This window comes from Strigops habroptila, unplaced genomic scaffold (genome assembly GCF_004027225.2).
Source record: "Strigops habroptila isolate Jane unplaced genomic scaffold, bStrHab1.2.pri NW_022045617.1_ctg1, whole genome shotgun sequence".
Taxonomy (NCBI): domain Eukaryota; kingdom Metazoa; phylum Chordata; class Aves; order Psittaciformes; family Psittacidae; genus Strigops; species Strigops habroptila.
The window spans coordinates 38,362-55,395 of record NW_022651095.1 but is presented as its reverse complement, the minus strand read 5'-3'; the positions used below and the strand labels follow the sequence as shown (position 1 = coordinate 55,395).

At 56.4% G+C, this 17,034-nt stretch overlaps 2 protein-coding genes across 2 annotated transcripts; one reads left to right on the top strand and one right to left on the bottom strand.

Annotated features, from left to right (window-relative positions):
• The first annotated feature begins 614 nt into the window (after positions 1-614).
• Positions 615-1,666, top strand: LOC115603164 (olfactory receptor 14A16-like). The gene has a single exon (XM_030474851.1). The coding sequence runs from the start codon at positions 618-620 to the stop codon at positions 1,593-1,595; it is 978 nt and encodes a 325-aa protein (XP_030330711.1). The 5' UTR covers positions 615-617; the 3' UTR covers positions 1,596-1,666.
• A 10,133-nt stretch (positions 1,667-11,799) lies between these two features.
• Positions 11,800-16,611, bottom strand: LOC115603163 (serine/threonine-protein kinase pim-1-like). The gene is given in 9 exon segments (XM_030474850.1): positions 11,800-13,541; positions 14,119-14,246; positions 14,636-14,759; positions 15,002-15,163; positions 15,166-15,177; positions 15,383-15,749; positions 16,051-16,101; positions 16,182-16,283; positions 16,383-16,611. Coding segments are annotated over 9 exon segments (1,086 nt in total). The 5' UTR covers positions 16,473-16,611; the 3' UTR covers positions 11,800-13,491.
• Positions 16,612-17,034: the final 423 nt, after the last annotated feature.

Here is a 17,034-nt window from a genome sequence, read left to right as displayed (position 1 = left end):
AGAGACAGCATCCGTGTCACTTTTCCAGCCTCCCCAGCTTTGGTGCGAGGTTCCCATCAGAGCCTGCCCAGGCAGAGATGCCCCTGGGCAGAGCCCTGCTGCCGGGAGGGGTGTGCAGGGCAGGGCTGAGCACACAGCCCATGGGATGGGCTCTGGGAGCACTGAGAGGGAGCAGAGCTGGGCACAGAGCAGCAGCTCCTGGCAGGGACAGCTCCAGGCAGCAGAGCCATGGGCAGGGAGTGGGGGGAAAGTGCAGCCCAGGCCTGGGGAGGGTGCGTTCAGGCAGCTCTCTTGGTGTCTGGCACTGGAGGTGGCTGCTGGCCATGCTCTGCTGGGCAAGGAGCTGACTGTCTCTCTAGAACATCTCCTCTGCATTTCCCTGCCTGTCCGCTCTGCCTGTCCTGCCTGGCCTGCCTGCCCCCAGACAGGCACAACTCTCTCATAGGGTCCTCGCGAGTGCGGAGCCTTCCCTTGGGGGTCAGCAATCTGCGCTCAGTCCTTTGCTTCTGCTGCCAAGGGCTGTGTCCTGCTCTGTGTATCACAGCTGCTGAGAAGTCAGTTCTAACTTTTCACTGCCTGTTCCTCCTTCGACAGTGCTCCATACCCTGAAGCAGCAAATGTCCAATGGCAGCTCCATCACCCACTTCCTCCTCCTGCCATTCGCAGACACACGGGAGCTGCAGCTCTGCCACTTCTGGCTCTTCCTGGGCATCTCCCTGGCTGCGCTCCTGGGCAACGGCCTCATCATCACCAGCACAGCCTGCGACCAGCACCTCCACACCCCCATGTACTTCTTCCTGCTCAACCTCTCCCTCCTGGACCTGGGCACCATCTCCACCACTGTCCCCAAATCCATGGCCAATTCCCTCTGGGACACCAGGGCCATCTCCTATGCAGGATGTGCTGCACAGGTCTTATTTTTCTTCTTCTTCATTGGCGCAGAGTATTCTCTCCTCACTGTCATGTCCTATGACCGCTACGTGGCCATCTGCAAGCCCCTGCACTACGGGACCCTCCTGGGCAGCAGAGCTTGTGTCCACATGGCAGCAGCTGCCTGGGGCACTGGGTTTCTCACTGCTCTGCTGCACACAGCCAATACATTTTCACTACCCCTCTGCCGAGGCAATGCTGTGGAGCAGTTCTTCTGTGAAATCCCCCAGATCCTCAAGCTCTCCTGCTCACATTCCTACCTCAGGGAAGTTGGGCTTCTTGTGGTTACTTCCTGTTTATCATGTGGGTGTTTTGTTTTCATTGTGGGTTCCTACGTGGAGATCTTCAGGGCTGTGCTGAGGATCCCCTCTGAGCAGGGACGCCACAAAGCCTTGTCCATGTGCCTCCCTCACCTGGCCGTGGTCTCTGTGTTTATCAGCACTGGTATCTTTGCCTACCTGAAGCCCCTCTCCATCTCCTCCTCATCCCTGGATCTGGTGGTGGCAGTGCTGTACTCGGTGGTGCCTCCAGCATTGAATCCTCTCATCTACAGCCTGAGGAACCAGGAGCTCAGGGGTGCTGTGAGGAAGCTGATGACTGGATGTGTTTCATCAGCCATACACTGCCTGCTTTCTTCTGCAAAGGGCTCCCAGTGTAGGTCATGACAGCCCATGTCTGTCTTTCCTGCTTTACATTTGTTTTACACTTGTGATCATGTTGTCTTCATAGAAATGTCAGTTTTCAGCCCCTTCTACTTCAGTATTTGCATGTCTTGTCTGATGCACAGACTTTGTGCCCATGGAGGGGGGGGAGTGTTTCTCATTTTATTTAATGGAAATAAATGATCCTGCAGCCGCTCCTTCTCAGTGATATGTCCTCACATGACAGGAATGAAGGGGAATGAAATCAGCTTTCTGGCTGCTCCAGCTCAGGGGTGGCTGCTCTGTGCCTGGAGCAGGAAGAGCTCTTGAGGAGCCCAAGGGCCGGGGCTGTTCTGCTGGTGTGGGGAGATGGGATGGCATGGGGGGGCTGCAGAGCTCTCAGGGTGTCCTTGGGTGGAGAGCAGGGGACACAGGGTGCCTCCTTTCCCTTTTTCCCTCCATGTTCACCCCTATGTGGGGCTGGCTCCTCACTGACCACCAGGAGCTGCTGTACCCTGCACAGGGGCCATGAAGCAGCTGCCAAGGGGTGACAGCAGCACAGGTACAGACAAGGGGTTTATGTGCATTGCCTTTGTGTGCAGGTGTGACTTTGGGAAAGGCAAAGCTCAGCGGGAGCTGGTGCCTGCACGACAAAACAAGAGCAAAGAGAAGAGCTTCAGGACTTGAGGAGGAAATTGCAGGGCTGCGGCAGGGTGAGGAGATGACCTAAGAAGCAACAGACACCCGTGGGGCTGAGGGATTCCATGTCTGCTTTGCATTTATGGAAAAGGTCTTTCAGACCTCTGTGCTCAATGAAGGGGCTCCAGGAGGAGGAGAGCACCTATTGGTAGGAGCCCCAGGAAATCCCAGAGGAATAAATGTCAATTTCTGCCCCTGCAGGGGACTCACCTGCACTGGCACAGGCTGGGGCTGCCTGGCTGGGAGCAGCCCATGGGCAGGAGCTGGACAGGAGGCAGAGTGTGCCCTGGCAGCAAGGGAGGACAGCAGCATCCTGGGCTGTACAACCAGGAGTACGGCCAGGAGAACAAGGGAAGGGATGTTCTGAAATACTCCATTCAGGTTTCAGAGCCCCAGTGATATTGGGAATGATATTGGCAAGCAGGAGTGGGTTTAGCAAGGGGCCCTCAGGACAGGCAGGGACTGGAGCATGCTGCCTGTGGGGAGGGGCTGGGGGAGCTGGGCTTGTCCAGCCGGAAGAAGGGAAGGCTGATGGGGACCTGAGATCTTGGGAAGGGAAGGCTGTTGGGGACTGGCTGCCTGTACCGGCAAGGAGGACATGGAGAATCCAGAGCCGGGCTCCTCACCATGGTGCCTGGTGGGAGGACAAAAGGCAATGGGGGATAGCAACAGAGGAGAGGTTCAGCCAGGACATAAGGAAACCTTGTTCCCATAGGCTCAGGCAAGCGGTGCATCAGGTCCCCCAGAGAGGCTGTGCAGTCTCTGGCCTTGGGGTTTTCCAAGTGGGACTGAATCAAGCCTTGAGCCACTTGCTCTGACCCTGTTTCTGACAGGTTGGACTTGAGACCTCTTGGGGTCCCTTCCAACCTCTCTTCTCTTATGATCCTACAATGATGGGCTTAGGAAGGGCCACAAAGATGCTCCAAGGGCTGGAGCACGTCTCTGATGAAGACAGGCTGAGAGAGCTGGGGGTGTTCAGCCTGGAGAAGAGAAGGCTCCAGGGAGACCTTACTAAGCCCATACCTGAACAGGGCCTACAACAAATCTGGAGAGGGGCTTTTTACAAGGGCGTGCAGTGACAGGACAAGGGGGAAAGGCTTTAAAGTGAAAGAGGGCAGATTTAGATCAGACATTATGAAGGAATTCTTCCCATTGAGGGTGGTGGGACACTGGCACAGGGTGCCCAGAGAAGCTGTGGCTGTCCCACAGCTGGCAGTGTTGAAAGTGACATTGGACGGGGCTTGGAGCAACCTGCTCTAGTGGCCCATTCTAAAACACCCCATAACACCCAGAAACACCCCTGTAACATCTCAAAAAAACCCCAAACCACACCCACAACACCCGATGGATACCTTGAAACATCCCCAGAGCCCCCAAACCACCACTGGGATCCCCCAAACTCCTCATGTCCCCTCCCTGCCATGATGCTGTGGCGTAAATCAATCCCTAACCCCTAACCTTAAACCCTATCCCTGATGAAACCCCTATTCCTGACCCTAACTCTAACCCTCACTTACTTATATAATAACTTATAATGTAATGTAATTATAATAAATATCTATTATAACAATAGATATGATTTTATAATATATCTATAAGACTATCATAAATTATACACTCTAATATCAATGCTTTTCAGCCTGGGGGGCCCATTACACCTCAGGCCACAGAAACTGGGGGAGTCACCCAGAAGGGACGGGTCGCTGCTCAGGTTGGGCTGGGTGTTGCTCAGTGGGTGCTGAGCAATTGTATTGGGCCTCACTGCTGGCTATTGGTGCTTTCTTTCCCCTTTTGGTTCCATACCTCTCCCCTTGTTGTTTCCATTATTATTAATAACAATAATACTAATATTACATTGTACTTGATTTTAGTTCCTGACCTGTTCTCATCTCCACCCATGGGTTTTACATTGTTCCCATTCTCCTCCCCATCCCACGCGGGTGCTGAGCAAGCGGCTGCTGGTGCTGAGTTCCCAATTGGCTTCCAACACTGACCCTGTCCTGGCCCCTTTGCTGTGGCAGCAGGGGCTGGACGTTTGCACTCCTGGAGCTCGGCTCTTTGAATGGGCACAGAGCTGGAAGCAGCATTATCTGGCTGAGGAAGCGCAGCTCCCGAGTGTTGCTGGGGCTGGGGCAGTGCTTGCCAAGGGCAGGGGAGGCCCAGCAACAGCTCCTGTCCTGGCACTGTTGCTGTGGGAGCACAGGGGCTCCCGCGGGCATTGCCGCAGTCAGGATTCTGCAGAGGTGGCCAGAGCCCATCAGCTCTTTCCCACCTTCCGCAATGCCCGGTGGGCTTCTGGGCTATGCCTGCGCCTGCCAGGGCCTTTGTCACCTTCCAGAATGCATTGCCAGAGCGCAGCAGAGCACTGGAGCCTTCCGCAATGCCCGGCGCTGGCCTGGCCTTTACCAGAGCCCACCGGGACCCCTCCTGCCTTCCGCAATGCCTGGTGGGCTTCCGCGCGCGTTGCTGGAGCCAGGTGGGTCCCCTTGTGCTGAGCTCCCAGTGACAGCACCAGCAGCTGCACTGCCCAGGGCCTGCTCCTGCCCTCACACCTTCTCAGCACCTCTCACACCAGCAGCTCCTGCACACACAAGGCTCCTGCTTCACCCCCAGCACCTCTGCAGCCAGAGCTGAGCTCCAAGCACATCAACAAGCCCAGGGCCTCCTCCTCACCTCTCCCCTGCTCCTCCAGCTGGGATGGCACCAGCACATCTCCTGACAGCTTCTCCTCCCTTTAGAGCACGCACCCACAATGTGTTTCAAGCGAACACTAAACTAGGATTGAAAACTCAAAGAACACGTACCTGGATGCGCAGGGCAGCCAGGGGAGATGCAGCCTCCCCAGGGAGGGGTCTCCTCTGCACTGGTTCCTGCAGGGCTCTCGCTCCTTAAATAGCCCACACTCACCATGGAGACCCCTGTCACAATGGGCATCTCCACAGCGACCGCCACGGCTTTGTGATGGCGGCAGCATTGTGCCCATGGCCACTGGGCACCCAGGGGTGCTCTGGGGTCGCTCCAAAGCAGGGCTTCCCTCTGCACCATGCGAGGGACAGGACAAGACAGGTCCCTTGTCCCGGGGCTGGCTGCAGGGTGTGAATGTGGGTGTGCAGCCAGGGGTGCCCAGCACTGTCCTTGCAAGCAGGGTCCCTGCAGCCCAGGGGCTGTGTGCCGGGGCAGGGACTCTGCTGCCTGCCAGGGTCAGCACTCAGGCTGCCCGGGAGCTCCCCACGACACTGGGGGAGAAGCTCGGGGGGAAGGATTGACCCCAGCAGGGCAACTGAAGGGTGCTGCTGTAGAGAGGGTGCTGTGTGGGTCAGGGTTACTCATAGCACCAGATCAGCCCAGGACATTTCCAAGGGGACTTTCCAAGGGGAAGCTCAAGGCAGGGGTTGCTATAAAAAGAAGGAGCTTTTCTGAGCCTGTGTTCTCCGTTTCCTATTTGTGATGAATTTGGGGGTAGAAATGAAAAGGAGCTCTCATGCTTGACAAGTCTAATGAGACTTCTGAGGTGGAACTTCGAGTGAGCAGCAGGTCTGATATGAGCATCGTGAAGTGCCGTCAGCCACTCCTCTGCCTATGGACAGCACCAGCATCATCCATCAGGCTTGGTCTGACCTGCCCTTCTCTACCTGCAAACAGGAACATGTGCCCAGGCAGTTCCTTTAAAAACAGGCAGGTTTGTGGAGGGCCAACGTGAGTGCAGAGAAGTTCACATGAGCTCTGTGAGCACTCACAGGGAAAGACATGGGAGAGGGAAACACCTCCAGCAGGAAATCTCCAGGTAGCAGGGATATGATCTGGGAACGGGAGAAAACTAAACCCAAAACTGCTGTGGCAGGAAGAACTCAGGACTACCCGTGTGAGCCCTTGTATGTAGAGCCCTTCCTCTGAGCAAGTCCCCTTGGCTCCTCTCCCACCCAGCACAGCTCTGCCCTTAGGGCCAGGGGTCCAAGGCGTGACGCCCCTCCCCTGCAAGCAGAGCTCCCGTAGAGCCATGGTGCTCACCACCCTACCTGCTGCTTTTGAGCTCCAGTGCTACTCCCCCGTCGTGCCTCCGGGTAGACCTGGCCTCCCCCGGCTCGCTATGGGGGAGAAGGGTGAGGTGTGGTGGGGGCAGTGACAGTGGCAGACCTGGCCTCTGCTTTTTCTTTTTTCCCAGAACCTACCTCACTGTTCTGTGGCCTCGAGCTGGCCTCCAGCTCATAGATTCCCCTTCTCCCTCCGCCCCCGCGCTTTTAGGTCTGCTCTGCGTCCGTCCAGCCAATTGATTCATTAATGAGTTGGTGAATTATTCATTCATGGATTCATGCATTCATGAATTCATTCTTTTATTCCTTCATCCGTTTCTTTCTTTTTATGGAATCCAGTTTTGGGGGCTTTAAAGCTTTTTCTTTTTATTTTTTTTTTTATTCATTCATTCATATTTTTATCTATGTATCTAAGTATCTAACTATCTAAGTCAGGTGAAGTTCCCGATGACTGGAAGAAGGGTAATATAACCCCCATTTTCAAGAAGGGGAAGATGGAAGACCCAGGGAACTACAGACCAGTCAGTCTCACCTCTGTGCCTGGCAAAATCTTGGAACAGTTTCTCCTGGAAAACATGCTAAGGCACATGAAAAACAACAAGGTGGTTGGTGACAGCCAACATGGCTTCACTAAGGGGAAATCCTGCCTGACCAATTTGGTGGCCTTCTATGATGGAGCCATGGAACTGATGGACAGGGGCAGAGCAGTTGATGTGATCTACCTGGACTTGTGCAAAGCGTTCGACACTGTCCCGCACGACATCCTTGTCTCTAAATTGGAGAGACATCAATTGATAGGTGGACCACTCGCGTGGATAAAAAAACTGGCTCGATGGCCGCACGCAAGAGTTGCGGGTAAATGGCTCGATGTCCAGTGGAAACCTGTAACGAGTGGTGTCCCTCAGGGATCGGTGTTGGGGACCAGTTCTGCTTCAACATCTTTGTCGGCGACATGGACAGTGGGATTGAGTGCGCCCTCAGCAAGTTTGCCGACGACACCAAGCTGGTGTGTTCAGTTGATACGCTGGAGGGAAGGGATGCCATCCAGCAGGGACCTTGATACGCTGTGAGGTGGGCCGATGCCAACGTTATGGAAGTTTAACCAAGCCAAGTGGCAAGGTCCTACACCTGGGTCAGGGCAATCCCAGGCACTGCTACAGGTTGTGTGGAGAAGAGATTCAGAGCAGCCCTGCAGAGAAGGACTTGGGGGTGTTGGTTGATGAGAAGATTAACATGAGCTGGCTTCAGTGTGTGCTTGCAGCCAGAAAGCCAACTGTATCCTGGGCTGCATCAAAAGAAGCGTGACCAGCAGGTCGAAGAAGGCGATCCTGCCCCTCTGCTCTTGTGAGACCTCACTTGGAGTACTGCGTACAGTTCTGGGTGTCCTCAACATAAAAAGACATGGAGCTGTTGGAGCGAGTCCAGAGGAGGGCCACGAGGATGATAAGAGGGCTGGAGCACCTCCCGTATGAAGACAGGCTGAGAGAGTTGGGGGCTGTTTCAGCCTGGAGAAGGCTGCGTGGAGAACCTCATAGCAGCCTTCCAGTATCTGAAGGGGGTCTACAAGGATGCTGGGGAGGGACTCTTCCTTAGGGACTGTAGTGGTAGGACAAGGGGGTATGGGTTCAACTTAAACAGGGGAAGTTTAGATTAGATATAAGCAGGAAGTTCTTTACAGTGAGGGTGGTGAAGCACTGGAATGGGTTGCCCAGGGAGGTTGTGGATGCGCCATCCCTGGCGGCGTTCAAGGCCAGGTTGGACAGAGTCTTGGACCACGTGGTTTAGGGCAAGGTGTCCCTGCCCATGGCAGGAGGGTTGGAACTAGATGATCTTAAGGTCCTTTCCAACCCTTATGATTCTATGATTCTATGATTCTATGATCTATGTATTTATTTGTCTATCTATGTATGTGTATATCTATGTATCTATGTATCTATGTAACTATGTATCTATGTGTCTGTCTGTCTATCTATCTATCTATCTATCTATCATCTCTCTCGCCCTCCCTCCGCAGCAATCGCCCGCTGGCCCTGCCCGCCGCCCCGTTCCCCCACCTCCCTCCCGTCCACGTGGGAAGTCTTCTGTGTAAAGAAACACACACGCACCCTGTTTCTTTTTGTATTCTCCTTCCCTTTCTCTTTCGGGTTCTGGTCTTGGTCTTGGCCTCCCCGTCCCTCCCTCCCGCTCTCCTTTACCGTCTGCCTTCATTGGATCCTGTTTCTCGTGGCTGGGAGCCCGCCCGTCTCTCCCGCCCGGCAATATTCTGGCTCTGCCTTTGGGGATGGGGGCTGGGGGGGTGTGGGGGGTGCCGGGGCCGAGCGCAATGCCCGCGGGCGGGCTGGGCAGCGCCGGCTGCAAAAGAGAAGGTGGCGGCGCTGCCACCAGCGGAACAAACCCAGTTCATGTCTGTCTGCGGGCGCACGCGGAACCCCCGAGATGTGCCTGGACCGAAGCCCCCTCCCCAGTCCCAGCCTGTGCATGTGTGTGTGAGCACGTGTGTGCCTCTGTGTGTGTGTGTGTGTGTCCACGTGTGTGTGCGTGCGTGCACTTGCATGTGTGTATCAGTACGTGTGTGCGAGTGTGTGTACTTGCATGTGTGCATGCGTACGTGCGTGCCTGTGTGTGTAATTGCATGTGTGCGTGCGTACATGTGTGCGTTCATGTGTGTGCATTTGTGTGCATGTGTGTGTTCATGTGCGATCTGTGTGTGCATGTGTGTGCATGTGCGTGGGTTTGTGCGAGTGTTTAAATGTGTGCACGTGCATGGGTGTGTGCATGTGCACATGTGTGTGCGTGTATGTGCATGTTCAAGAGTGCGTGTGTGTGTGCGCGTGTGTGCACATGCATGTGCATGTGTGTGTGTGCGTGTGTTTGTGTGCATGTGTGCGTGAACACATGTGCGTGTGTGTGCGTGTGTGCACATGTATACACATGTGCGTGTGGGTGTGTGCACGTGTGTGTGCATGCATGCATGTATGCTTTTTTGCCTTTGTGTGCGTGTGTGCGTGTGCATTCATATGTGTGTGTGTGTGTTTTCGTGTGTGATGTGTGTGTGCATGCGCATGGGTTTGTGTGTGTGTGCGCATGCTTGCGTGTGTGTCCGCGTGTGTGTCCACGTGTGTGTATGCGCGTGCGTGTGTGCGTGTGTTCATGTGTATGCATGCGTGTATGTGTGTGTGCACGTGCATGTGTGCATACGTGCATGCAAGTGTGCACCAATGTGTGTGTGTTCGTGTGCGTGCGTGTGTGTGTGCACGTGTTTGCGTACTTGCATGTGTGTGTGTCCGTACATGTGAGCGTGTGTGTGTGCACGTGTGCATGCCTGTGTGCGCACATGTGTGCGTGAGTGTTTTTGTGTGTGCTTTTGCGTGTGCACGTGCCGCAGGGGGTGGGTGCAGGCTGCGGCATCTGCAGAACCCCAGCCGCATCGGCTGCTGTATTTCAGTGTCAACCAAAACCAGCCTCAATGACAGGGAACGAGGGCGAGTGATGTGATGATGCGGGGGAACAACCTCGACCCCCAAAGCACACGCCCTGCTGTGCACACACAGTCCCGTCCCGTCCCGTCCCTCCCTCCCCTAACCCAGTAACCAAAACCCACACCGCACAGTCCTGATCTCACGCCAGGGGCCGCTGCCTCTGCCCGGTCAAACCCCCACCCCCCCCGCCAGCAAGAGGGTGTCCTGGGAAGAGTGGGGGAAAGTGGAAAAAAACCTCAAAACCCCCACCAAAAAAAAAAAAAACAAAACAAAAACCAAAAAAACCCAACCAAACAAAACAAACCCCAACAAACCAATCCAACCCAAGCCACCAAACCAACACCAAATGAGGCCAGCTAGATTTCTACCTTGCCAGGTTGTCACATAACTCACCCTATATATAATAGACCCTAGGTGCTCTGGTTAGGCTCTAGAGAGTACGGACTAATGCTAGCACGTCACAGAGAACAGGGACTTCAAGCTACATAGCTTCTAATTTCTAAGCTAACACAGCATCCCATGCTAATGTAGAGGCTTAGTTCTTGACTCAAGATGTCCCAATAGAGAACTGCTCCATAATCAAACACAAAACAGAGACAGATTCAGTAAAACTGAAGACAATCTGCACCGTGGGGCTGTTTCCCCGGGGGGTCAGGGGCTGCTGGGGCAGCCGATCCCCGGCACCCAGGAGGGGTCAGAGGGGGCGGGTGACTCTGAGCCAGGCTTTGGCTCCTGGAGCCACTCCTTGTGCCGGAGCCTGGCCACGCCCCTCCCGCCCCTCATTTGCATACAGCGCGCCCCCCGGGCCAGGGCCCAGCCCCCATCGCACCCCAAAAGCCCGGCCTGGGGCACGGAGCCCGGGATCGCGCCCGAGCCCCAAAATCCCCTGACAGGGGTTCCCTGCAGACCCCACCAAAACTCCATCCTTCAGGTGCCATCGGGTCATTTCTCCTGTTAATTCCTGAGTCCTCATGACAAATAAGGGAATAAAGTTGGGATAAGCCCAGGACGGCAGGGGCCCCTGCCTCAGTATCTATCCCGCAGTGGGTCTGTTCCTGGTTCAAGGAATGCAGAGAGGCAGCGCTGCCAGGATTTACCATTGATTTAATAGAGATTTGCTGGGAAGGAAGGAGATTCTATTTAATAAGGGTCAGGACTGAGAAAACGCTCCCTGCTCATGGCAAGATGGGAATAAAAAAAACTGATAAACCCCCAATTTACTGGATTTGGGTGGTGGTGACTCCTACAGCACCCCTAGAACATCCTCAGGAAAGGGGAATGGGAAAGGGAAGGGGAAGGGGAAGGGGAAGGGAGAAGGAAAATCAAAGGAGGAAGGGAAAGGAGGAAGGGAAGGGAAGGGAAGGGAAGGGAAGGGAAGGGAAGGGAAGGGAAGGGAAGGGAAGGGAAGGGAAGGGAAGGGAAGGGAAGGGAAGGGAAGGGGAAGGGGAAGGGGAAGGGAAGGGAAGGGAAGGGAAGGGAAGGGAAGGGAAGGGAAGGGAAGGGAAGGGAAGGGAAGGGAAGGGAAGGGAAGGGAAGGGAAGGGAAGGGAAGGGAAGGGAAGGGAAGGGAAGGGAAGGGAAGGGAAGGGAAGGGAAGGAGAAGGGGAAAGAGAGAAAAAGGGAAGGAGATGGAGAAGGTGGTGGTGAAGGGAAAAGGAAAAGGAAAAGGAAAAGGAGGGAAAAGGAAAGGAGGGGAAAGGAAAGAAAAGGAAAAGGAAAAGGAAGAGGAAAAGGACAAGGAAAAGGACAAGGACAAGGAAAAGGAAAAGGAAAAGGAAAAGGAAAAGGAAAAGGAAAAGGAAAAGGAAAAGGAAAAGGAAGGGAAAGGAAAGGAGGGGAAAGGAGGGGAGAGGAGAGGAGGGGAGAGGAGAGTAGGGGGAAAGGAAAGGAAAGGAAAGGAAAGGAAAGGAAAGGAAAGGAAAGGAAAGGAAAGGAAAGGAAAGGAAAGGAAAGGAAAGGAAAGGAAAGGAAAGGAAGGGAAAGAGAGAAGGGAAAGGGGAGGGAAAGGGAGAAGGGAAAGGGAAGGGAAGGGAAGGGAAAGGAAGGGAGAAGGAGAAGGAGAAGGAGAAGGAAAGGAGGGGATGGGTTGGAGTAGCAGCAGTGTGTGTCACCTGCGTTGGAGAGGCTGCAGTGCTTGTGGCTGGCACTGCAGTAGCTGCAGGGCTTGTGGCTGGGGTTGACGTAGCCACTGTATATGTTGCAGGCCTGCAAGTAGCGGCAGTGCTCTTTCCCAGAGTTGGAGTAGCTTCTGGGCGGAAAACTGGTGTTGGATTAGCTGCAGTGCTTGTGGCTGGGATTGGCTTAGGCACAGTGCATGTTGAAATGGTTGTAGTAGCCACAGTGCCTGTCCTTAGTGTTTGAGCAGCCGATGTGTCTATCTCGGTACTTAGAGAACCCGCATGCTTGTGGCTTGGGTTGGAGAAGCTTCACTGCTTGTCGATGAGGTTGGAGTAGCCACAGTGTCTGCCACAGGCATTGGAGTAGCCGCTTTGCTGTGGTTGGCACTGAAGCAGCTGCTCTGCTTGTTGCAGTGGTTGGAATAGCTGCAGTGTTTATGCCTGTTGTTGGCATGTAGTAGTCGCAGTCCCTGTCTCTGAGGTTGGAGCAGCCGTAGTGCTTGTGGCTGACATTGGAGCAGCCACAGTGCTTGTGGCTGGTGTTGGAGAAGCCTCACTGCTTCTTCCCATAGTTGGAATACCTCTAGTACATGTTGCTGGAGTTGTAGTAGCCACAGCACCTGTCTTTGGTGTTGGCATATCCGATGTGCCTGTCACCCTGGTTCGAGTACACACAGTTCTTATGGCTTGGGTTGGAGAAGCCTCACTGCTTGTTGATGGGGTTGGAGTAACAGCAATGTGTGTCACCGGCGTTGGAGAGGCTGCAGTGCTTGTGGCTGGCACTGGAGTAGCTGCAGTGCTTGTGGCTGGCGTTTACAAAGCCACTGCATATGTTGCAGCCTTAGGAGTAGCGGCAGTGCTCCCTCCCAGAGTTAGAGTAGCTGCAGAGCAGAGAACTGGCGGTGGAGTAGCTGCAGTGCTTGTGCCTGGGTCTCAATTAGCCACAGTGCATGGGCTTATAGTACCAACACTGCCTGTCCTTGGCAGTTGAGTGGCTGATGTGTCTGTTGCAGTACTTGGAGTACCCGCACTGCTTGTGGCTGTGGGTTGGAGAAGCCTCACTGCTCATCAATGGGGTTGGAGTAGCCACAGTGGTGGCTGGCGCTCAAGTAGCTGCAGTGCTTGTTGCCAGGGTTGGAATACCTGCAGTGCATGTTGCTGGAGCTGTAGTAGCCACAGCACCTGCCCTGGTGTTGAAGTAACTGATGTACCTGTTGCCATGGTTGGAGTAGACACAGTTCTTATGGCCAGGGTTGGAGAAATCTCACTACTTGTCGATGGGGTTGGAGTAGCAGCAGTGTGTGTCTCAGATATTGGAATAGCCCCATCAGCTCCAGCTGTGGCTGGCACTGATGTAGCTGCAGTGCTTGTTGCAGTGGTTGGAATAGTTGCAATGTTTATGCCTGTTGTTGGTATGTAGTAGCTGCAGTGCTTGTGGCTGGCGTTGGAGCAGCTGCAGTGCTTTCTGCCATGGTTGGAATACTTGTCGTGCATGTCGCTGGAGTTGTAGTAGCCACAGCACCTGTCCTTGTGTGTTGGCGTAGCCAATGGCGTAGCCGATGTGCCTGTCACCCTGGTTGGAGTAGACACAGTTCTTAAGGCTTGGGTTGGAGAAGCCTCACTGCTTGTTGATGGGGTTGGAATAACGATGGTGTGTGTCACTGGCATTGGAGAGGCTGCAGTGCTTGTGGCTGGCACTGGAGTAGCTGCCATGCTTGCGGCTGGGGTTGACGTAGCCACTGTATCCATTGCAGGCCTTGGAGAAGTGGCAGTGCTCCTTCCCAGAGTTGAAGTAGCTGTGGAGCACCAAACTGGTGGTGGAGTAGCTGCGGTGCTTGTGGCTGGGATTGGATTATAGCCACAGTTCATGTATATGGGGTCGTAGTAGCCACGGCGCCTGTCTTTGGCGTTTGAGTGGCTGATGTGTCTGTCGCGGTAATTGGAGTACCCCCAGTGCTTGTGGCTTCAGGTGGAGAAACCTCACTGCTGCTTAATGAGGTTGGAGTAGCCGCAAGTGTCTGTCTCAGATATTGGAGTAGCCACATTGCTGTGGCTGGCACTGAAGCAGCTGCTCTGCTTGTTGCAGTAGTTGGAATAGCTGCAATGTTTATGCCTGTTGTTTGTATGTAGCAGCCACAGTGCCTGTCACTGGTGTTCTAGAAGCCGCAGAGTTTGGGCCTAGGGGTGTAGTAGCTGTTGTGTTTTTTGCTGTGGTTGGAATACCAGCAGTGCCTGTCGCTGTGGTTGGAATAGCCCCAGTGCTTGTGGCTGGTGTTGGAGTAGCTGCATTGTCTGTTGTTCTGCCACCACATCATGTCTCTGCTCCTCTGGCTTCCTGTGCTGCTCCTCACTGCAGAGCATGAGAGACTGAATCAGCCTTGCTCAGGGTAAGTGCTACTGAGCAACAACTAAACCACGGGTGTGTTACCAGCGTTATCCTCAGACTAAAGCCCACCCTCAGCACTACCCCAGCTACAGGGAGGAGAATGAACTCTCGTGAGCTGTCCTTCTGATACCTAATGCCCTACAAGGACCCCAGAAACCAATCCCTGCAACCCCCCCAAAAACTGCACCAGTCCCCAGAAAACACCCAATCCCCCAATAAACGCCCAACCTTACAGAACTCCAAAACCCCCAAAAACCCCAAAGCCACCAACTCTCCGCAAAAACTGCAAAGCCCCCCAAAAACCCCAAACCCCTCAAACACCACACCCCCCCCAAAAAGCACCCCCCACTTACTTGCCCGGCTGCTGGCTCCTGGGGCAGGAGGATCTTTGCAGCCAAGGGTGGTTGAAGATGTCCTCCAGGGATGGTCTGTCACAAGCGCACATGGACAAGCACCACTTGATGAGGTGCTGGCATTCTGGGGAGAACCCGGGGAACCACTGTTCAGTTGCAGGAGGCTCCTGCCCACCTTGTGCCACTGTCCGCAGCGTCCAGGCCTGGGTGTGCTCAGAGCCGCACCCGAACCTCCCGCTCCATGATCCGTTTTGGAGGAGAGCAGGATGGCAGGACATGTGCCACCTCCTCCAGCTGACCAAGGCAGATCAGCTGCCACCTCCCAAATCCCATTCTCCCCCTGCTGCTGCAAAACCGGGTACCCACCGGCAGAGATCTGGCGCCGGAAGAAGAGCTGCCCGCGGATGATGTCCTTGCAGCGCCGGAAGGGGACGACCGTGCAGATCATCTCATAAAGCAGCACACCCAGGGACCAGATCACCGCCAGACGGCCGTGGTAGCAGTGGTAGTGGAACCACTCTGGCGGTAGTACACAGGTGTTCCTACAACAGGATACAGGTGCAGCTCATCAGGTGGATGCTGCCTGCTCCCGGATCCTCACCCGAGCATCCCCAGGGATGTGGGGGATGCACCGGTGGGCCCAAGGACGGGAGACACACACTCAGTGTGACCCACCACCCCAGCCCAGCACGTGACTCTTGTTCACCAACTGCCTGGTACTGGGGTCACCGTCGGCTGTGGGCTCACCGCTAAATTTGGTGTACACCGTGTCCCTAAGGAAGGTGCTGCAGCCGAAGACAATAAGCTTGACTTCTCCCATGCCCAGGTTGAGAACGATGCTCTTGGGCTTGATGTCTCGGTGCAGGACACCGCAGCCGTGGCAGTGCAGCACAGCCACCAACACCTGCATGAAAATGCCCCACGCCAGATCCTCAGGCAAGACCCTCCACTCTTTGATGAAGCGAGAGAGATCCTGCGATGGGTCTGGACGCTCCAGCACCAACAGGAAGCAGTTGGGCAGCTCAAACCAATCGAGGAGCTGGATGATGGCACTGCAGCCGGAGCGCACCTTCCTCATCATTGCTATCTCCATTGGAATGCGAGTGCCACTGGGCTGCAGGGGGACCACAATGCCATCAGCGGGGCTGATGCTGCACCGGGGATCCTGTGCCTCCTTGCCTGGGATGCTCTGATGCCTCCCTGCCCGGCCCCCCTGTTCCCAGGTGCCTCCCCTTGCCCCGGGGATGCTCTGGTGCCCCCCTGCCCAACCTCACCAGTACTGGGCACCCCCTGCCCAGGATGCTCTGCATCCCCCGGTGACTCCACGCCTGCTCCCCTCGCGCTGGCCCGGTATTCCCCCTCTGGCCCCACCGCCCGCCCTGCCCCGCGCTGTCCCGGTGGCCCCGCGCACTCACCCGCTCGCCCCATGAGGAGATGCGCTCCCGAGCCACCCGTTTGATCGCCACCTGCAAGTCAAGGGCAGCGTTGGGCTGAGCTGGCCCCCGCCGCGCCGCCTCCCCGCCCCGCCGCCGGCCCCGCCACTTACCGGGGCGCCGTCGGACAGGCGGACCCCCGAGTAGATGGAGCCGAAGCCACCTCTCCCCAGCAGCGGTTCCACACGATAAAGCCGCTCCAGGGGCTCCTTCTCCTTACCCGTGCGCCGGACGCGGCTGCTACTGCTACGCGCGGGGCCTCCGCTGGCCCCCACCGGCTGCTCTGGGCCGAGCGGAGCGGGGTCGTTACCGGCCTTCCCCTGCTAAGGCTCCGCGGCGTGCCGCTCCCCGCCGGTCGCGGACCGCAGATAGGCGGATGGGTCAAGCCGTGTCAGCAGCACCATGGGCACCTTGACCGACCGCGCTCCCGGTGCCGGTACCCCCGCAGCCGCATCGCGCACCGGGGGCTCGGGGGTCGCGGCGGCCGGGCGGCTGCGGGGCGGGGACGGAGCGGCCGCGGACCGGCTGCTCCGCGCCGCGCCGGGCCCCCATCTGTGGTGGCGGCCCCCGGCCAGCTCCGGGCGGAGCGGAGGCTGGGGGCGGGCCGGGGAGCGCCAGGGGGCGGAGCTGCCTCGGCAGACCCAGCGGCGGCGGCTCGCCCAGCGCCGCCACGGCCAGTACCGGGAGAGCCGAGCGGCGCGGCGAGCCCTGGCGGGGCGGCCGGGAGATGGGGTCGGGGGCTGGGCGGGGGGCACCATCGCGGGGAGCAGCGGAGAGAGGGCTCCGAGCCGCTGAGAGCTGCTGCCGCCGCCGGACCTGTTGCTGCTGCTGCCGCTGCCGCTGCCGCGACTGCTGCCGCGACAGCTGCTGCTGCTGCCGCGAATGCTGCCGCTGCCGCTGCTGCAAATGCTGCTGCTGCTGCTGCCGCTGCTCGCAACGGCTCTGCCACCGCGCGCCCCGCGCGCC

Coding starts and splice junctions, on each gene's coding strand:
- LOC115603164 (XM_030474851.1), top strand. CDS start 618: ATGTCCAATGGCAGCTCCATCACCCACTTCCTCCTCCTGCCATTCGCA.